The 22792-nt window shown below is 41.9% G+C and overlaps 1 protein-coding gene across 1 annotated transcript in view; it reads left to right on the top strand.

Annotated features, from left to right (window-relative positions):
- The window catches only part of Lrrc72 (leucine rich repeat containing 72), a 46242-nt gene that overhangs the window by 11248 nt on the left and 12202 nt on the right, over positions 1-22792 (top strand). Inside the window, exons 4-6 of the mRNA XM_041658013.1 lie at positions 900-969; positions 19926-20007; positions 21049-21159. Of these exons, the coding sequence (XP_041513947.1) occupies positions 900-969; positions 19926-20007; positions 21049-21159 (263 nt within the window). The remainder of the gene's footprint in view (positions 1-899; positions 970-19925; positions 20008-21048; positions 21160-22792) is intronic.

Consider the following 22792-nt stretch of genomic DNA (forward strand, 5'->3'; position numbering starts at 1 on the left):
AGCCTGATCTATACAGGAAGACATTGTCTCATACAAAATCAGAAAAGAATTTAGTTTCTTGAAGTTGCGTGACAAGTGTAACTGTGAGTGGCTGGGAATTGCACACACCTGTAATCCCAGCACTTGGAAGGTCAAGGAAAGAGTACTGAGTTCAAGTCCCATCGGGGCTATGTATAGATACTGTGACTCCAGATACATTTTAAAGTTTAAAGAGAATTGTGAGAGATGGTGCCAGAATGAGTTCATCTCTGTAATATAGTAGTATTTTAATACTACCACTGAGTGTTTATTACGTGTCCTGCATATTATGGATTTTGCAAGGTTTGAAAGAGGAAGAAACCACATGCAAGCTTAAATGCTTGATAACCAGAATTTCTACTTTAAGAACTCAAAAGCGATCTGAGAACTCCCAAATGGCCATCTCTCCTCAGAGGTGCCACCCTCTGTCATCAGCGTGTCTGTCCTGTCCACATCTGTTGCATGAGCACATCAACCATGCTAACCAACGCCGCCTGGATGGTCAAGAGGCCCAACAATTCAAGACGGGTGGGCAATGTAGTCACCAGGAGATGAGTGAGTCACAAAGTCCCTTCCTTGTCTCCAAGTGTCTGATGTCTCGCTACAACAGGACCGATGTCCAGTGTTCCCTTCATTTTTCCTCCCTTCCCAATCCCCCGAAAAGTATTTTAAAATGAACTGCCATAGTAACTATGGCTAATGAACTTTATTGGCAACACAAGCTTTTGAAATGATGGACTTTTGCAATGAGAAGGTAAGTGTGCCAACGATTCTGAAAGGATAGAGAGGCCTTGCTGGTCCCTCCCAACTAGCAGTATGGCCAGCCTTACCTGAAAGCAAATGAATTGTTGCTAATATTCATGTTTTTTTTTTCTTTCCAGGGAACTGACAGAGATTGTTGATCTTTCTAGATTTAGAAATTTAAAATATTTATGGCTCCACCATAATAAGGTAATGTTATGTTTTATCTTTAAGTTACTTAAATCTCTTAATTTTATGCTTAATTTAATGGAGCTAATATTTAGAATATTAAGGAATATTTGTACAAGATAAACCTCAAATAAGAAACACACAAGCCAATATATGTATACGTGGTTCAGAGATATCAGGTACCTATCTGTCAGACATCTGCACATCTGGTATACTGAATAAAACAATGTGGGAGATTCTATCAGGTCGCAGTTTTAATTTTGCCTCCCCAGTTCTGTGAAAGAAAGCTTGGGATCCACATCACTCCTTTCTGAATCATACAGAATCTTACAGCCCATTTGGTCAATGTCTTAGACCAACTTCATAAATGAAAATATTTTTCATATATTGCTCTTCCTTTACAGACAGGCAAACACATACCTGTGCACGCACACAAAAGTGTGCCTTGCACACACATGCACACACATGGGTGCAGAAACAGACACATGTACCCTGCCTTGATGAGATGAAAATTATATCTCCTTGTTGAGGAATTTGTTGTAATCATGTTTCAAAACATTTTACTGGCAATTAATGTGACCGTAGTGTGTGTGTGTGTGTGTGTGTGTGTGTGTGTGTGTATACACAAACATTTTACTTACCTATTCATCTGCTATGAATATTGTCAAGGTAAGCTTAGGTATACCTCTGTTGGTATTATTTGTTCTCATTTTTTGATCAACATAGCATGGTATATTGTGGCTGACTGGGTTTCTTGATGGAAGCATTCGTTGATTAGATTATTTGTCCTTTTGGTATTTAACTTTTTGCAGGTTCCGTGTTTTGTATATTGGCACTCTGCCTCATAGCTGGCAAGGGCTTTTTCTCATACCAGTCTGTCTTTAGCTCTGTGATTATTTCTTTTACTTCACGCGGTGATTATTATTTTCTCATCCTATTTCTAAATTCTTGCTAATATTTCTGGAGCTATTCGAGTCCTGTTCAGGAAATCATTACATACGGCTCTATCTTAAAATACGTTCCGTGTGCTTTCCTCTTGTTTTACATTGAGAACTCTGACCAGGCCAGCTTTTCTCCTGCGCTCTCACACTCAATTCTGCAGATGCCTGCACCTTTGTCTTTTAGTCAAAGGAAAAGGTGTCAGTGAGCCCAGTTGTTAGTGAAATGAATTTAGCTTCATCAGAAAGCATTGGGCATCACACAGCCATGTCTCTAACTTTAGGGGATAATTCTCCAGGTCAGAAACGCGATCTACAAAGCTTCCGTTAGAGGCTGTGGTTTAGAACTAAGTGCTACCAGCCTGCCCTCCTAGGAATGTCCTCAGTGTGGTGCTCCCTCTTACCCTGCCCTCGTGGGAATGTCCTCAGTGTGGTGCTCCCTCCTGTCCTGCCCTCCTAGGAATGTCCTCAGTGTGGTGCTCCCTCTTACCCTGCCCTTGTAGGAATGTCCTTGGTGTGGTGCTCCCTCCTATCCTGCCTTCGTAGGAATGTCCTCAGTGTGGTGCTCCCTCCTATCCTGCCCTCATAGGAATGGCCTCAGTGTGGGGCTCCCAGCTCCTTCCAAGCAAAAGAGCAGAATCAACCAACACTCCATCCTAAACTCTAATTCCAGTTAACTAATCGGAAGATGGTGTTCAGCCTTAAGTGTAGCTTTCCAACAGCCAGGCTTTTGTTCACTGTCCACTGATATCTCAATCTTAGCATTTTAAATTTAGATTTCCAAACACCAGCAGTCAAAAGGATGGCAATCTTTTCCCGCCAGTGAGCTGCCTTTGTGCCGAAGTCCATGTTCACAACACTGGCTCTTTAAACAGCGATGTTTATGAAAACACTTCAGTATGTCATTGACTTTTTTTTTAACCAACTGGGTGGAAATGGAAAATGAAATTGCTTTCAGTATTAACTGTAAGCATCAGTCTGTCTCTTAATCTTGAAGTAATTTCTTGGAGGAAAGACATAAAAATACCTCCAAGGCTCTGGCAGGGAACAACTGAAATGGAAAGTAGATGTTCCACTTAAGGGTATTAAAATTCAAAACTCTCCTAAGCACCCTGCCAGAACTTATCCTGGGTCACAGCACACGACCTCTGATTAAAACAAGATGGAAATCTCCAGGCACAGCAGCAGTGACTCATTCTTGTTTGCAGTGTGCTCCCTGGTCGCGGCCGTTTTGAAAGGCAGACGTACAAATGTTACACCGTGTCTAAGGGGAGAGACATGATAGGGTCGTTGTGATGTTTCTCTGCTCTCTATGAGCCGGGATTGTCCGAACTTCAGCCACCCGCTGCGTCTTCATACAGTGGTCCCACAGAGGCAACGCACAGAGAGGAAGGGGTTCCATGCCTGTCGACATTTTTCTTTCTTTTTAAGAGGGTGAAGCTGGGTGGACTGCAGGGAGAGACTGAGGCCTTTTCTTCTACTTTTGTTATGTGCAATAGACAGCGTTCTTTTTTAAATCACTTGCTTTTTCTCGAAGGAACACATGGTGTAGCTTGTGTTATGTGGAAAGGTCAACCCTTCGGACATGTTTTAACTGCTCTTGGGATTGGGGAATGAACTAAGCTAACATGAGTTTTCTATTGATTGATGATTGAGTAGGTACCCAGATCGCGGAAATTTGGGCGATGTCCCTCAGATTTATTTGGCAATGAGTTTGGGTATATGCATTTACCCATTTGAAAACACCTCACCTTTTCCAGAAAATAATTACAAGAACCCTCCCTCCTTGAATATAGGAGTTACTAATAAACAAAATCAACCATACGAGTCCCACATATTTTGTGCTTTATGAAGAATTTCTCTTACCTCAGGGACATTAACTACAATACTTTTGTCAACTTTGTTGACTTACACTTTGCTAAATGCTTAAAACATAAAAAGAAAACTGACACAAATAATCAACATAAAGCTCACTGTACTGCTGTGAAATCATGTAGATGAGCATTGTATACCTGGTCTTTACTTTTTGAAGGGGTTGTTTTACATATTTGGGTCCTTTACCTACATGCACAAATGTACCGCATGCATGCATTTGCAATATGTACAGGTGTACTACATGCATGCAGTTGCCTACATGTGCAGGTTAGTGTACCACATGTGTGCAGTTGTCTACATGTATAGGTTAAATGCATGCAGTTGCCTACATGTACAGGTGTACCACATGTGTGCAGTTGCCTACATGTACAGGTGTACCACATGTGTGCAGTTGTCTACATGTACAGGTGTACCACATGTGTGCAGTTGCCTACATGTACAGGTGTACCACATGTGTGCAGTTGCCTACATGTACAGGTGTACCACATGTGTGCAGTTGCCTACATGTACAGGCGTACCACATGTGTGCAGTTGTCTACATGTACAGGTGTACCACATGCGTGCAGTTACTTACATGTACAGGTGTACCACATGTGTGCAGTTGTCTGCATGTACAGGTGTACCACATGCATGCAGTTGTCTACATGTACAGATGTACCACATGTGTGCAGTTGCCTACATGTACAGGTGTACCACATGTGTGCAGCTGTCTACATGTACAAGTGTACCACATGTGTGCAGCTGTCTACATGTACAGGTGTACCACATGGGTGCAGTTGCCTACATGTACAGGTGTACCAAATGTGTGCAGTTGCCTACATGTACAGGTGTACCACATGTGTGCAGTTGCCTACATGTACAGGTGTACCACATGTGTGCTGTTGCCTACATGTACAGGTGTACCACGTGTGTGCTGTTGTCTACATGTACAGGTGTACCACATGTGTGCAGTTGTCTACATGTACAGGTGTACCACATGTGTGCAGTTGCCTACATGTACAGGTGTACCACATGTGTGCAGTTGCCTACATGTACAGGTATACCACATGTGTGCAGTTGCCTACATGTACAGGTGTACCACATGTGTGCAGTTGCCTACATGTACAGGTGTACCACATGTGTGCAGTTGCCTACATGTACAGGTGTACCACATGCATGCAGGGCATCAGATCCGCTGGAACTGGAGTTGTAGATGCTGGGAGTCACCGCAAAGGAGCTGGGAACCAAACCCAGGTCCTCTGGAAGAGCGGCCAGAGCTCGGAACTGCAGAGCCATCTCTCTTTCTTTCTCTTTTAAAGAAAGAACTAGAACTTATTTTTGGAAACTGCTTACATAAAATTTCAGTAATTTCCAAATAAGAGGGGGTAAGTGAAAATATTTATTTGTTTGTTTGTTTATTTTGGTTTTTTGAGACAGGGTTTCTTTGTAGTTTGTGGAGCCTGTCCTGGAACTAGCTCTTGTAGGCCAGGCTGGCCTTGAACTTACAGAGCTCCACCTGCCTCTGCCTCCCAAGTACTGGGGTTAAAGATGTGCGCCACCACTGCCTGGCACAAATTTAATTTTTTTTAAGTTTATATGTTTTAAGCCTGGATAAAATGAACAAACTGTTTTAATTCATTAGGCAGAAACACCGTAGAAATGAATTTAGGAACCTAGAGTGAATATTAGTTTTTAATTCATTTTCCACCTATATGTTATATTATTAAAATTCTCTCAAACAAAACTCAAATTTAAGTTTCTGTAAGATCCTCCCGCACTCTAGTAAGAATGGCTATCACTAGAAAAACACACGATGGGAAATGCTAGTAAGGATATTGGGAAAGGGGAGCTCATTCAGTGCTAGTGTGAACGCAACCTATGCAGCTCCCATGGAAGTCAGCCAATGAAAGGATAAAGAATGTGATATATGAGTTTTATACAGCCACAGAGAAAAGCAAATTCATGACATTTGTGGGTAACTGAATGATGACTTAAAAATATTTAAATAATGAAATTTTTAAAAGATTCTTCTCTGACTAATACTTAAAATTCTACTTTAAGAAATACTGGTATCTCAATATTCAAACATAAATGAGTTGGTTTGCACACGAATGTAGAGTTTCTGAGACTGCCACCACATTGTGCAGCCTCTGGCCTGGGAGTCTTTGCTGTTACTGATTTTCTGAGCTAGGTAACTCTTGATGGTGAGAGTTGACCATCTTAAGACATTAAACAGCATCCATGGCCTCTGCGCATTGGTTTCTAGGACATTCCCTGCCACTAATTACAGCCAAAACTGTTTCCACATACTCAGTTATCCCTTGGTGACATGGGGGGAATAGCCCCCACTACTAAGAATCACTCAATAGGACAAAAAACAATAACAAGCAAACAACAACAGCAAAAAAGGCCTCTGGAAACCTAAGGGCAAACAGGTCAAGCCTCTGCTCAAATCCAGATTTGACAGAGCTTCTTGTCGCTTCCGCTAAGTGCTCAAGAGAGAGGAAACAGTACTGCCCAAGGCGGTCCCGGTTATCGCTTGGCCCTGGAACTCCGGTCCAGCCGTTCCAGGAACCATCCTGTCTGTCTGTCTAGCCCTGGCTCCTCCCAGTGTTGGCCTGACACATGCTAGCCTTCTCTCTGCCTCCTTCACAGAGCCTTCCCAAGCATCCCTCCTTGGAAGCCAGCTCTCCCAATAGCAACAGACCTTCTTTTCCATCTCAAGGCCTTTTCCCACAACATTTATCCACTTTATAGTGTGCAATTTACTTATTGTGTGTGCATGTTTATTTATCCAATCTTTCTCTACTACTGCAACAAAGTCAGGGGCTTTTGTTTGTTTTTCCTCACTGCCTTGCCAATAGATTTCAGCAGTCTGGCATGGCCTGCTTTTTAGAAGGATGAGTAAATTAAAACCTTAGAATTTTCCCATAAATGCAAAATTCCAATTTGTCAGTGACTCACAGATGACATGTCTTTGTCATCAATTATAAACTTGAGGATAGTAAGTTAGGCATATTTTCCTCAACATTTTCCTTTTGTTAATTTGACGTCTTCGTTCCTATTTATTAGACTTCACAGTTAGGGATTTTTCTTCACATGGTCACCTATGCAAGTGAATTGAAATATTATCCTCCTGTTTAAGCAGGAAATGTACTTATTGAAAAGATACTGGGTGGATATTATGAGGCTTAGAAATAAACTTCAGAAAATTCTCGGGATCAAATGCAACTGTGGAGAAAATTAAGAACCGCATTGGAGAGTGGATTTGTGCAAACAGAGCCGCACAAGCCCATGCTACTAGCACTGTTGGTGTCGGCAGCACCAGCGCCGCGCACAGACTATGTCCACAATGCCACCACGTTCACTGCTATGGACAACACTGTCTCTACCAGCCGCTGCGCACAGACTGTGTCCACAATGCCACCACGCTCACTGCTATGGACAACATGGTCTCTACCAGCCGCTGCCGTAAGAGTGAATTCAGTATTTTGTCTTGCTGTTTGCTGATTGAAGCACAGAGTGGATATGCTGCATTGGCTTGGTCTGGATCCTGTGCATGGCTACCTGCAGGACGTCTGGGGAAGAGAGTATCTTGTCTGACAGAAAGTGCACTCTAATTTCTATGAAGAATTGCTTGATGAGGAAGCCTTGGAATTATGTAGAAGAGGTTCGATTCTGAGAAATTATGGCATCTCTCAAGTTTTATTAGATAAAAAAAAATTAAAGGAACAGAAATAATGATTCCTGAGAGAATGGCCCAGAAAGAGCAACTATTTCATGGCTGGATGTGGAACTGAAGACTTGGGAGAGGCAGGTTCTGTCAGTGTCTATCAGATTCCATAATCCCTTTAAGCAGCTCCTGCAAAGTGCTGTATCCTTGACTGCTTCCGAGTTCACCAGGACAATGAATGCTGAGGGGCAGATGGGGCACTAATGAAAACACTCACACATGCAGTCACGGCTACACCCTGACTCAGCCTTCTGCCCCTTTGAGCAGATTTCTATTTTAAATCCACTACGTACTCATAGAGCAAACATTTACAGGATTAGGTAGTTCTGCGAGTTAGCAGCCGGACCAGTGGCTTGCCCCATCTGCTGTCCTCAAATGCACACCTTTCAGTTCTTCTCTGTGATGCTCCGCCAACTCCCGGCACTTCTGCCAGACCCACACGGGTCGGCATTGCTAGTTCTTGTCCGTATTCCTTTGCACAGCAGCTGTTGGCTCCCACTAAGGAACGGGAGGGTTTGCTTCCTTCTCTTTCTTGCCCCACTGGTGCCACACACATACATACTTACCGCTTCCTGGCCTCCTGATGTGGTTGTACTGTAATTTCAGTTAAATCAATATTCGCTCATTATATTGTTAAAACAAAGTATGCTTTTCAGAGCTAAACCATGTATTATACTCCACTTTTCCTTTATTGTGCTTCTGATTCCCTGGAGTTCTTGTTTGATTTTCCCCCTTTAGGGCTGAATTGTGTCTCCCTGTATTCATATGGAGAATTCCTGATCCCTGATCCTGCGTGAATGAGTGTATTGGAGATAGTGCATTTAGAAGTAATTACGTTAAATGGGGTATTAAGGGTGGGCCCTAATCCAATATGGCTGGCAATTTTATAAAAGAGAAGATTAAAACTCACAAAGAGATGCTTCATATGCACAGAGGGAAGCCCACGTGAGACCAGAGGGAGATGGCTTCTACAAGCCAGAAGGGGCCCAAGAACTAAAGCCGCTCCCACCCGCTTCTCAGCCCCAGACATCGCCTCTACAACCGTGAAGGATTTTCTTTTCTATTTCAGCCAACCATTCCCTGATCTACTCTAGCAAACTAACATTCCTTTTCAAAGCTGTTACTACTTACTCAGTCCAAAGGCTTGTCAAGGGAACACACCTGAATGCATTCAGTTCCTCCCATTGTCTTAAGTTTGCCCAGGCCCTTTGGAAGTGCTCTGGCTGATTGACCTCTGGGTCTGTCTGTAGCTCCCGTCCACCTTTACGACCACCCTAAGGAAACCTCCCACCTCCTGGAGGGCCCGTCTTCCTTTTCCTCCACTATATTCCTGGATAAGGGTTGCGGGTCAGACATGTTTTCTTACTGTGAATGCCTGTGATTGTGTGTGTTCAGTCCTCATATTTAAACCAAGATTCAAATATTATTTTACCAGTAGAAGTTTGGGTTGGTGGTCAGGTGTTCTGACGTTCCATGATTTGTGTTGATAAGTGTGATGGTTAGTTTTAGTTTTCAATTTGACGCAATTAGAATCACCTGAAAAGGTTGGTCTGTGGGGAATTGCATTGATTGTGTTGTTACAGGAAGACCTGTCCTGTGGCAGTCAACACCAATGCCTGGGGTTAGGTCCTGAATTATATTAAGTGGAGAAAGTGAGTAGAATATTAAGCGTACGTGCATTCATCAGTCTGTGCTCTTCACCACGGAGGTAATGTGACCAATTGTCTTAATTCCTCTGTACCTCAACTTCCCTGCTGTGATGGTTAAAATGAATTCTCTCTCCCGTAAGTTGGTATTCGTCAGGGCATGTTATCACGCAGCAGGAACAAAGATGTGGTGGCATGCACCGTCTTCATCTGCTGTACTAAACTTGATAATATTTCAATCCCAACATTTCCTGTCTTTAACTTGGAGAAGTTTTCTTAAGTATTTTCATTCCTTCCTCATCTATACACATTGTTCTCTTTCTGGAAAAAACACAGAAACACACATACACACACATGCAAACAGACATATACAGACACATAATAAACACACACACACACATATGACACACACACACACACACACCTAACTGCTGAACGTAGGTCAGCGTTCTTGCAGTTTCCTCTCAGGTTCCTAATTTTAGTCTCCACGCTTTGCTGTGCATCCTGCAGCCCTTGGTCTTTCTTTCCCACACTCCCACCACGTTCTGAAAGGCTACTTTCAAACTCTGAATCTTCAAGTGCTCTTTTTATCTAAATATTTGTTTTCTTGTTCATATTTTTGTTCTTAAGAACAAGGTCTCATGTAGCATGATGGAGGTGGGTCTTATATCTTATCTGTTGCTTTCATTGGTTAACTAATAAAGAAAACTGCTTGGCCTGATAGAACAGAAAATTAGGTAGGCAGAGTAGACAGAATAGAATGTTGGGAGAAAGAAGCCGAGTCAGGCAGTCGCCATGATTCTCCCACTCCAGACAGATGCAGGTTAAGATCTTTCCTGGTAAGCCAGCTCGTGGTGCTACACAGAATATTAGAAATGGGTTAGATCAATATGTAAGAGCTAGCCAATAAGAGGTTAAAACTAATGGGCCAGGCAGTGTTTAAAAGAATACAGTTTCCGTGTAATTATTTCGGGGCATAAGCTAGCCGTGCGGAGCTGGGTGGGAACGCAGCCTGCTGCTCCGGGAGCCCTCCCTGGTGGTGGGACACAGCCCACAGCCCCTATAACAACAGTAAAACAAACCACCATTACATTATGCAATTTTAAGTGGTGCTGGTCTTTAAAAAAACTTAGTGTCTTGTACATACATGTAAGGCGAATGTTCTACTCACTGAACTACATACCCAGCTTCTAAGTGTTTATTTTTTACATGTAATCCAGTAAAATTGTACATTTGTATATGTTTTATGTAAAATGCAAATCTTTTGTATTACCCTTACATAATTACTATATGTTTTAACATTTTAATTTGTTTTCTATAGATTCATTTTAGTTTTATGTGTGTATGTATATGCATCCATGTGCACAGGTGTAGGCTGAGACCAGTAGAGATGGAGTTACAGGCAGTTGTGAGCTGTCAGATATGGGAGCTCATAACCAAACTCTAGTCCTCTGCAAGAGCAGTAAGGAATCTTAAGTCTGAGCTGTCTCTCCAGCCCAGATTTCTAACATTTTTATGAAGGTACTACTAGTGCACAAACAACTGCATAGACTTGGAATGTACAACTCAAAAACTTTGAGCAAATACACACATCTATGAAACCAAGTACCTCACTCAAGATTCCTAAAGCTCCTGTGGGCTGTGCTTGCTTGTTTGGGAGGAAAGAACACTTAACATGAGATTTACAGCCTTGGCAATATTAAAATTACACTGTCATATTGGTAGCTACAAGTACCGTATTTCCTAACAGAGTTCTGGAATTTACTTCCAGCTCTAACTTATGCAGACTGATCAGTGGCATTCCTATTTCCCTTCCCCTAGGCCACAATCACCCATCTTTACTTTCTGCTTCTAGGAGACCGGCTATTTTAGAAACTTCATGAGTAAAATTTTACTGCCTCCATCCTTCAGGAGTCTTCTTTCGCTTAGCATGGTCTCTTCCACGTTCAGACATGCCACAATGGAGGATTTCTGCATATTTAAAGACTAATGTTTCATTTTATATAAACTACTGATTGTCTGTAATCCCTTTCCCTGTTGTTTTTCACCCCTGGCTATTTTGAATCCAGCAGCAGTGAATGTGGGGGTGCGGGATAAGTCTTTGGGACCCTGATTTCATCCTTTTGGATACACACAGAAGTGAGGTCGCTGATCAGACTGCAGGAATGCCCTCCATTGCCATTACACTTCCGACATTCCCAACACAGAGTAGCACAGATCCAGCTCTTCCATGTCCTTGACACCATTGGTCAGCTTTTATATAGATTTGTCCTAAAAAGGTGTGAGGTAATTAAAATGTTTATTTTGTTACATTTTGATTTAGTTATTTGGGGGTAGAGATGGCACACCTGTATCATGGTACATGTGGAGGTCAGAGGGTACCTTGCAAGAGTTGGGTCTCTCCTTCCACTGTGTCAGGCTTGGCAGCAAGTGCCTTAATCCTCCGGGCATCTTAGTTTTATGGAGATACCATTTTATGATTTTTTTTGTTTCAAAAGCAAAAATGCCCTCTAATATCTTCAAGCATGGTAATGATGGTGGAGTTGCTGCACTGTTGTTAATAATATATTTTAATTTAGTTTAATTTAATTTAAAACTATATTTTAAATATAGTTTAATCATGAGATGTTTTTTGTTGTTGTTGTTTTTGTTTGTTTTTTGTTTTGTGTGTGTGTGTTGTTTTTGTTTTTCAAGACAGGGTTTATCGATAGCTTTGAAGCCTGTCCTGCTACCAGCTCTTGTAGACCAGGCTGGCCTTCATCTCACAGAGATCTTCCTGCCTCTGCCTCCCGAGTGCTGGGATTAAAGGCATAGGCCACTGGTGGTGGCTTGGCTATCAGAGAAATTTTGCATGTGTACCTGTTAGCCATGTTTATGGTCCATTTTTCATAAATGTCTGGCCAGGTCCTTTGCTCATTTTTCTCCATCAAATACCTACCACATGTGTTTGTATTAACGAGACTCTGGTCCAGCTGTGCACGCTGTTAGGTAAATTACATCTTTTTTTCAGCTCCAGGACCAGGCAAGAACAGAGTAATCTGCTATCTATAAACTTGAAGGGTGATAGTTCTGGGTTAGGCTGATTTCTCAAGAAGCAGCTGAGACGGCGGAGCTGGTCTGCAGTGAATCTGTCTATGCAGAGGTGGGTTGAGGAGGCACTAGGCGTGGTGGCAGCCTTGATGGCCTCAAACAGCTGGGCCCTGCCTATCGCTGGCAAGGCAGCGCTCCTCTTCCATAGTCATGTAGTTACGCTCAGCCAATAGCCGTTCTCGTTCTTGGCGCCCACCACACCCACACCCCATCCTGGACATTCTGAGCCGCTGCCTCGGCAGAACGCAGGGCAGTGGAGGAGAACCAAGGAAGAGCCAGAGCGAAGAGCGTGGTGATCCTTGCAGAGGTCCACTGGCCCCGGGACCCCAGAACCACTCTCCTTTACCCGCTTTCAATCCAGTTGTTTACCTGCTGTAGTTTTTCTTTGTTTCGTTTTCCTTTTCTGGTTTCTAATATGTTTTACCTATTAATCTTTTTTCTTTCACTCTGTGGGCTGTTTCTTCAAGTTTTCTTATTTCTTTGGTTATCTATTTCTCAGCCTATTACTTGTGCTTAGAGGATTATACCAAAAATTCATTGCCGGATCACTCAATGTATGTGGCTTTTTCTGTGTTTTCTTGTAGTCTTTCTCTTATAACTTTAGATCTTCTAAGTCTTTAGTTTATTACGAGATAATACTTTGCATACAGTTTGAGATGAGGGATCCAGTCTCATTCTTCCACATGTGAGCAACCAGTTTTTCCAAAAACATTTGCGCATATAAAACTTTTGTCTGTGTATGTTCTTGGTACCATCTCAGTAATCATCTGGGAAGCTGGGGAGAGGGCTCAGCAGTTAGGAGCAGAGGCTTCTCTTCCAGAGGGCCAGAGTCAGATTTGCAAACACCCACATGGTGGCTCACAGCCATCTCTAACTTCAGGTCTAGGGGATCTGACGGCATTGTATGCAGGTGGTGTACAGGCATACACGCAGGCAGAAATCCATACACATAAAATAAAAATTAATTTTAAAATATCAATTGACATAAATATGTGTGCCTCTTTCTGGGGTGCCTTTATTGTTTAGAGTTTCTCATTTTATGTTGGTGGCAGTTGCCTGCTGTGCTATTTTAAAATCAGGGAGTAGAATGGACCCAGCTTTATTGTGTTTGTTCAAGGAATTTTGGTTATTTGGGGCCTTTTGTGGGTACATGTGAATTTATGGCATTTTTCTCTCTTTTTAAAAAGTGTCATTGGGAAATTGATAGAAATTGCAGTGCTCTGGGTGGCATGGCTAAATCTAAGTCATGGACAAGGGATGCCTTTCTACTTATTTGTGCTTTCTACAGTTTCCAGTAAAAAGGTTATTTTGCTTCTTTGATTAAACTAACATATAAATATTTTCATTGTTATAACTACTAAGGGTACTATTATTTTCGTAATCTCCCTCTGGGACTTAACAATAACTTTGTATTGTTACCTAGATGTTGGTTTTCATCCCATTTTCCTGTAGTGCTGGGGGTTGCCAGGCAAATATTCTACTGCTGAACCACATCCCCAGCCTTCTTAGCATCTAGAAGCATAACTAAGTGTGTGTGCTTATGTTGTGTCCTATAACTTTATTTAAATCCATTGATCGGTTGTAATAGGCATTATAAATGCCTTATCAGTATGTATGAACTATACATAATGCCGGTTTTCAATATGACACTGTGCACATGTCCATACTAGAGCATCTTAGCAATGTTTTGCTAGGGGTGGTCTTCTACATTTACCATCCTGTCATCAGCATCCAACGATGACTTCATTCCTGCCTCTCCTAGGAAGAGGCCCTTTTAGTCTAGGGCTTTTATTAGTGTGTAGGAAGGGGTGAGAGCATGGGGTCGTTTATTCTTGCCAACAAGCTTTGAACTTTTCACATCTGGAGGTGTTGTGAGTTCGTCAAAGACATAACGTATTGAGGTCCATCCCTCCCAATCTGATCTACTAAGAGTTTTGATCGTGTGTATGGTTTTGAGATTACTTGACAAGAGTCTTGTGATCTTGTTTTACAATCACACATCATTCTTGAAGCCAGACTCTACATTGTTAAACATGCATACACATTTAGACATTTCGGGAGGTGATGGCTAAAATGTAAGAACTAAGTTAATTTATAGAATATGTTTCGTGACTCAGCCTAATTTTCAAATGAATGACTCATAGGTCATTTATACAGAGGTACCCCCGAGTTGAAGAGCTTGACACTTGCCAGTGTTTGGCTGTGGCATCAGTCAAGTTAAGATTTGAATCTTGACTTTGCTAATTACATTCTCTGTACTTTCAGAAAGTTGTTCAATTTTTCTGAGCTTTAGTTTCTTCCTGGGTAGATGGTAGAAAAAATAAATAACATAAAATAAACAATATGATCCTTTCTTGAGGATCACACAAGGAAATATCTGTAAAAACATCTAGCTTAATGCCTCACCTGTAATAAACAATGAGTGTCCTCTTTTGAAAGATGTTTTATTTCATGTGCACGTTTGTGTCTCAGTGCATACACCACATGTGTGCATCAACTTACAAATATCTGAAGAGGGCATCAGATCCTATGGAATTGGATTTACAAGCAGTCGTGAGCCACTGCGTAGGTGCTGGGAACCAAACCCAGATCCTCTGCAAGAGCACTTAGTGCTCTTAACTACTATGGACCTGTCTCTCCAGCCCCATATTCTATTTCTTTCATCTCCATGCCCCTAAGTCATCAGCCCTCAACTCTAAGCTGTTTATTTCCCCACTTGAGATCTTTGACGTTGTTTTAGAGAGGTTTTATTATCACATTGCTAAGTGTGTGCTATTGGTATCTACTAGTTATGGCTAGGAATGCTACTGTGTGTACTCTGTGTCCAGGTGGCTCCATGCAAGAACAAGCCGAGAATTATCTGCTCTGAATGGCCGACAGTAGCAAAGATGTAGCACCCTGTCTTGATGGAGGAAGGTCATTGGCTAATAAAGGCACTGCCCTGGCCCATTTTATTGGTTAGAGGATAGGTGGGAGGAGTAAACAGAACAAAATGCTGGGAGGAAGAGGAAGTGAGCTCAGAGACTCGATCGCTTTCCTCGCAGGAGCAGACGCCTGAGAGAGACGCCATGCCCTGCTCCCGGGATGAAGCTCGGACCCAGGATGGACTAGGCTAGAATCTCCCCGGTAAGCGCACCTTGGGGTGCTACACACAGATGATTATAAATGGGCTAAATTAATATGTGAGAATTAACCTAGAAGAGAATGGGCCAGGCAGTGTTTAAATGAATACAGTTTGTGTGTTGTTATTTCGGGGCATAAGCTAGCTGAGCAGGCAGCCGGGATGCTGGGGACGCAGCCCCGCTGCTCTTATTACTTCATATGGCGCCCCACGTGATGGACTAAACCCACTTAAAAAACCTGAGAAGGCTTAAAAATAAGGGAAAGAGAGTTTAACACAGATTTTTGCTGTTTGTTGGTGGCATGCTGTAGAGAGATTTCCTGATTCGGCAACAGTAGCAGAAAAAACGCTGTGTCATTTTAAAGCGCGACTTCCCGGGGCTGTGCCGCCATTGCGATCTCTGTCTGGCTCCTGCGGGAGACAGAGCTTTTGAATAGAGCATTTGGAGTAAAGTGCTACGATTTGTTTGATGGCAACTAGACTCGTTGTGTTCTCGGGTCTGCTCTGCTTGCTAGAGGCAAGCGGGCGCCTCATCTGAGAGAGGCTTCCTGACTCAGCTTTAGCTACAGAACCCTGCAGCTCATTAAGAGGTCCTGCCACGAAACACTTAAATGGTGTTGACAAAAAGCTGAACGCATGCTTTTCGGGTTTTCAGCCGTAGCAGGAAAAAAGCTGCGCCGTTTAAAAATGCCAGCTTTCTGGGCTGTCCTGCCAGGGCAAACTTTGACTCTTTTACGCAGGCGGTTCGTGCCGTTTGCAAGCAAAGGCTGCTGAAGCTCGCTTGCTGGCAGGAACCTTGAAATGCCATAGAGTTGTCGCAGTAAACGTGGCTACAGCCAGTACCTCAGCCATGAGGCTGGAAAGCTAAGGAATGGACTGGATCTAGCTGGCAAAGCCACGCCTTTAATCCTACCCATATTGCTCAGTAATTTTAAGGCTCGTGTGGTCAGAAAAAGAGAGATATACAGTAAAGAGAGCTTCAAAGACAAAGAAAATTTCTAAATGGTTTGAAGTGTGTTAAAAATATATGCAGACTAAAATTTAAAGTTCTTAAAGTTAAAAAAAAAAAGGAAGAGAGTTGTTGTGTGTGGTAGCACACGCCTTTAATCCCAGTGCCTAGAAGGCAGAGACAAACAGATCTCTGTGAGTTCAAGGTGTAGTAGCAAACACCTTTAATCCCACTGCCTGAGAGAGGCAGAGACAGGCGGATCTCTGAGAGTTCAAAGACAGCCTGGTCTACAGAGATATTCCAGGTCAAAGATATACGCTCAAAAAGCAAAAAGTTAACCTAGGAATGTCACAGCTTAGATTCTAAAGCGCCTAGTGATTTAAAGGCGCAAATCAAAAGTGCCCCTGGATAGTAAAAAATTGCAGATTCACAATAGGACAGATTCAGACCACTAAATGAGTCACACTGTGGATGAATGTACGTAGGCTTGGGAGAGAGAAGAAAAAGAATATAGAGAATAAAGTTAATGGTTTAAAAAAGTAAAAGTAAAGTCTTTAAAGAGACAGAGTACAGATAGTTAAGAGATTAAAAGAAATAAAGAAAAATAAGCCACATAAAAATGGAAAATTCACAGAGAGTCTGGATTATGTACATTGTGTTTTCTTTAAAATTTTTGATTGTGAAGGAGCTAAGTACAGAGAGACATTTCATTATATGGGCTGCCAAGTGGAACCAGAACGGATATCATGAGGGTATGAATTCAGAATTTGGATCTAAGGATATGATACTTTGGAAAAGAGATTTTCTTTTGTTTTCACAGAGGATCAGACCTTGTGGATTGCATTTATCCCGATATGGTATGATAGACCACGCCCTCCTGAAGGGTTGGTGTGAACACCTTCAGAAAATTGCTTCGCTCAACTGCCAACTGAGATGAAACTAGCACACAGGTTATACCATGAAAGACCTAATTAACAACGCCCCCATTCAGCAGGAAGCAGTTTGGAGAGAAATAACTGCGCCCATATTCCCAAATATGGTTTATAAACATTCTTTTACATTTAAAGGGGGATATGATATAGATATGAATAATTTGCATTAGTATAGATTTTGCTTTATTGATAGAGATTTAAGGTCAATTTTGTTATATGTATAAGTGTTTCTGATTTTGATTAAGGTATTGTGATTGTGTAGTCATTTAAATATGTACTGTATAATTAAGAAATATAGGTTGTTGATGGATAATCATCGATAATAGTAAAGCTTGTAGTCATGTTAGTTAGATTTTCTAGATATATAGAGATATATTTTAGATAGACATTCTTCATGTCTTTCAAAGGTTACAGAATAGGACATTTAATGTTTTAATAACTGAGGACTTTTCATGACAATGAGACACTCTGCTCCTGGCAGCACCAATCGACTTCAAGAGGAAGATGGGCATCGAAGAGGCTCGTTATGGAGTTTGATAGCCATTTGGGCAAGAAACTGCTCTTGCCTGGACTATTGCATAAACTGGACACAGAGAACCCGCAGAGAGAGGACTACTGAACTTGCCTAAAGGTGAGATGATCTTTCGGGGTTCCTGATTCATGAAAGAGTCTGCGAGGCATTCTGCAGGACACAACAGATAGTGACTGAACTGACTTTGAATTTTCCTGCTTTATGGAAATGTCTGCTGGATACCATGGGCCTGAAGGCTGAAGATGGATGCCCCAACGGTACAAAAGAACTTTGGGTGACTGTCCAGGCAGCGAGATGTCTCTGTCATTTCTAGAGTTTTAAAAGTTGCTTTTTTCTTGTTTGCTTAGGTAGTATTGTATCTTTCTGGAGTCTTTGATGGAGTTAAGAATAGTTAGTTATAGTTATAGTTTTCCTTAGTTATGATAAAGATTATTGTAACTTTTACTTGATAACTGTTTTGTTATATGTAATTTTGCTATGTTAAATCCTTTTTTTTTTGTTTAAACCGAAAAAGGGGAAATGATGGAGGAAGGTCATTGGCTAATAAAGGCACTGCCCTGGCCCATTTTATTGGTTAGAGGATAGGTGGGAGGAGTAAACAGAACAAAATGCTGGGAGGAAGAGGAAGTGAGCTCAGAGACTCGATCGCTTTCCTCGCGGGAGCAGACGCCTGAGAGAGACGCCATGCCCTGCTCCCGGGATGAAGCTCGGACCCAGGATGGACTAGGCTAGAATCTCCCCGGTAAGCGCACTTTGGGGTGCTACACACAGATGATTATAAATGGGCTAAATTAATATGTGAGAATTAACCTAGAAGAGAATGGGCCAGGCAGTGTTTAAATGAATACAGTTTGTGTGTTGTTATTTCGGGGCATAAGCTAGCTGAGCAGGCAGCCGGGATGCTGGGGACGCAGCCCCGCTGCTCTTATTACTTCACTGTCTCTAGAACCACTGTTCTAGAGCGTTTCTTGCTTCGTTTTCCATTTGTAGTGGTCTTCCTTTTCCCCAGCGGCTTGCAAAAGTACTGTTGGTGAGAGGCTGCTTGTTCATTTCCCAGCTGCCCAGACTCCTGAGATAGTCCCACATGGAGCAGTAAAGCAAACGCTTTTCAATTTAATTATCTGCCACTCTTAGAATGTGTCTTCCCCTGTCCTGGGCTCTACTGTGTATCAGCATATTCAAATGAGATTATAAAGGTGGCTCAGAGGGTAAAGGCTCCTGTCACCGAGCCTGATGACCTGAGCTCAATTCCCAGGACCCACACTGGAAGGAGAGAAGCAGCTTCTGCAAGTTGTCCTCCCTCCTCCACACATGCATTCATGTGCACGGAAATAAAGCCTAGGAGGAAACAACCAAGGACAAAGGAAGGGAAGGAGGAGGGCCACGCTGTGCCCGGTGCTCTAGCTGTGGCTGTGGCTTGCAGAGCTGTTAGCACCATCCCTCCTTAGCAGAGCTGCGTCCTTCATGTAGGTCACGAGGCCTTTGCTTCTGTGGGTGCAAAGGATATCGGAACAGCAAAAGAGATGTGCCCTAGAGCAGTGCAAGAGAAAAATTTTGCATTAGAACATTACTAACAAGCTCTGGACCAGAGAGAGATGTCCAGAGAAACAGGAAAGATGTCCAGAATGCAAAACTAAAATAGTTGGGGGATGCAGGAAAATCGGAGAATGATTTCAGAAAATCTCTAGAATTGTGTCAACACACTATGGCATGGTTTGGTATGTTTTGCTGGCCTGGATCTGATTCTGACCTGTGATCAGAAATGTAATGTACCAGGAAGAAAGGATGTGGAAGCCAAGAGAAACCATGGTCCCCACGGATAGAGATGTGGCTATGCTTTATCTTTGAGAGTCCTCGGCTCCTAGTAACAGATGAGGGCTTGGTGTGTGGACGTCCAGTGACACCATCCAGGGAACAACTGGATAAACACTGTTAGGAAAAGAACCTTAAGCCAGGTGACAGCGGCTCTGAAGGCCAGTGACAGTTTGGCCCAGGCATGCTCAGAGAGCTCTGTTGTTAAGTTGCCTAAAAACATCTTTTCTTTCACACAGCCATGACCAAAAGGAGTTCCGGTACAACTTGGAGCCCAGTGCAAAAGGGCCACAGTAGTTGTGGCTGTTAAAAGCCACACTGATGGTGTCTTATGATTACACATATAATATATATTGTTTTTCGTTTTCAGCTACATGGGATAGCATTTTTGACTAGAAACTATTGTCTAACAGAACTGTATCTAAACAACAATGCAATATTTGACATAGAAGGTATGTCTCAAAGCTTTCTTGATTGAATAATTTTTAGCTAAATAACTTTTAACTGTAATGATTGCTAACAACATACAAAAATCTCTTATCATGTCTACTAAAATTATGTGATATCTATTTTAAATGATTTACATTTAATATTTTAAAAATATGTTATACTGCTTTTTTAGTTCAAAATTACATGTCTTATTCAAAACATAAGAGGTGTATTTTTTATAGTAGTACTATTCTACTGCACAGTAGGATACAAACTAGCTACTGAGGAACCTCAGTATAGCAACATTTACGAGTAAGAATAAATATAAAAACTATACATTGTCTTAAAATATTTTATTGACTGGGATTTTATCAGTCAAGTTCCTGTACAATTTCAAGCCAGGTATACAAGTGTATGACAGGCCATGATCAGGAGACATGGTGGGTTACTGGAGAGCCCTTGGCTATGAAATAATCATGAAACCAGAATGTTAAACATTTTAACCCTCCCATGATAATCCCCTATACTGGTAAGGAAGAAACTATTCCAATTTAAGCATACTTTGATTATCACACAGATTCATCCCACTTTCATTTATGTTATAAATGATTTTAAATGTACCATTCAGGAGAACAAAAATGAAATGCATATATGGTTTCCCATTCTACACCCAGCTAAGCAATTTGAAAAGAGTGCATTGAATGGATGAGAAATTATTCTTTGATTTGCATTATAATTTGAACTAACGCTGGCTTACATGTATAGGTACACACATTGCAAAAACAAAGAGAACGAGTATAACTCAAACATAATATTCAAACCATCAAAATCATTGCCACAGAAAAATGGCTGACACAGCAACAGTAGCAAGAAATGATGCAACAGCCCACATCCCAGTCAGGTGTTTATTGTACTCTTAATCATAACTCAGGATATCATTGATAGGCATTCGCTTTTTTATCAGCTGTAATGTATTCTCTTGCTTAGTTATAACATCTAATTACTATGAAGAGATTCTTATACTTGTCAATAAAAAATTCATCTAAAAACCTTTTGTTTTTTAGGCCTGCATAACCTGCCTTCCTTGCATGTTCTCCTGTTGCACCACAACGAGCTAACAAACACTGAGGCTATGGTGAAGGAGCTGAAGGGAATGCAGAACCTAAAGACCCTAAGTACGCTGTTCTCTACGTCCTTAAGTCAAGGCAGCGATAGCACACGATGCTGGGTTTCCTTTCCGAAGGCCAGCCGAGAGAAGCAGGTTTGCCGTTGAACGGCTTAACCCATTCTCTAGAGCGTGACTAGATTTTGCTCTTCTTTTAACACATGAGCAACAGATAGAAAATAATCATTAGTAGAACGGTAGGGTCGTGAAAGATGAAACGACCTAGCAGACAGCAATGTATGTCCTAGCCTCCTCGCGGTTTGATCTCAGAAGTCAGCAGCACCATTTTCATTATAGGAGCTGTCTCTAATGGGCACATCTGCACAGGCAGAGGCTACAGGCGTTTGTGTCTCAGGGCTGAGAGATGAGGGAATTCGGGGTGACGGGTGAAAGAGAAGGGGTATGGTGTTCCTCTGGGCTGAGAAATGATTTAAGATTGATTGTGCCAACAAGTGGTTCAGCTCAGTGCATTACTTACTATGCGTGAATTGTGTGTATTGAGCAGGTAAATATGTGTGGCATAAGGTCTATTGAATAAAGTAAATTAACAAAAAAAAAATCATTGCTGCTTTCACGTATTTGAGAAACAGCCTTTGTTCACATCTGTTGAGTGGTGCCCAGCCAGACCCTGACTGCTGAAGTGGAACAGATCAAAACTGATCGGTGAAGCTCACCTCTCAATGTGCTAAAAGTATTGCTATAGTAAACATGCACACAGCTACAAGACAAGGCAGATGATGCCGGCTATACAGGTGGAAAGCCTTGTGACCGATGAAGTTTGCAGACCTGGGCTTGGAGACCTCCGCTTGTCAAGACACAGGCGTGTTCTCTTCCTCGTCTTTCAGAACTGTGTACCCTAGTGTTGACCGTGATGGCTCTGGCTAAGGCGGAGCGGAACTAAAGTTTCCGCAGCCTTTCGCTGTGACCAGAAAACTCTCATGCGCTGAGAAAGACATGACTCAGGGACCTAAAGCAGACTTTTAAAAATGCAAAGAGTGAAAAGTTAAAAAAGACACAAGAGTGCTTGGCGAGCCAGGAATTACTCTAGAGGTGTGCTGAGATCACCTGCCGTTAGGATTTTCCCCAAACTCTGGTATTCCATCAGTCTTGGATTGGTCTGCCTATTTATCTAACCCTCCCTGTCAAGCAAATGTTTCCACAATTAAAGGTGTATGCTAGGCCCAGATCTCTCATTATCATTGTTTTTCTATAAAGTAGGCTCTTAGCTATCATCCAGAATCTCTTCCCACACTGAACTGATTCTCCAAAGCAATTCTTAAGAAAAACCTCTTGTTGTTGATGCTACTTTGAGACGAGAAAACCAAATTATTGTATGTGTAGGATATAAATAAAATAAAGAAGATGCTTAGAGTCTAGAAATTCTGCTAAGCGGTAAATGGATTCCATAGAACCTCTGCTTCAAACAATAATCGCATAGCAATATTTCTGGTGCCCTTCCTGTTAAGAAACTGTTTCCTTACAATACTATTTCAATTTCACAGAAATTCTGTGATGAGGTTGGAATTATTCCCTCCTCTGTGGTGAAGATACAAAGCTCAGAGATTTACCAAATTACTAGTGTAGAAACACATCCAAGCCTTGTTTCATTAATCATTTATTGATTCATTCATTCAATGTTTATA

This window comes from Microtus oregoni, unplaced genomic scaffold (genome assembly GCF_018167655.1).
Source record: "Microtus oregoni isolate MIOR12 unplaced genomic scaffold, Mior012 000009F_ref0000495, whole genome shotgun sequence".
Lineage (NCBI taxonomy): Eukaryota > Metazoa > Chordata > Mammalia > Rodentia > Cricetidae > Microtus > Microtus oregoni.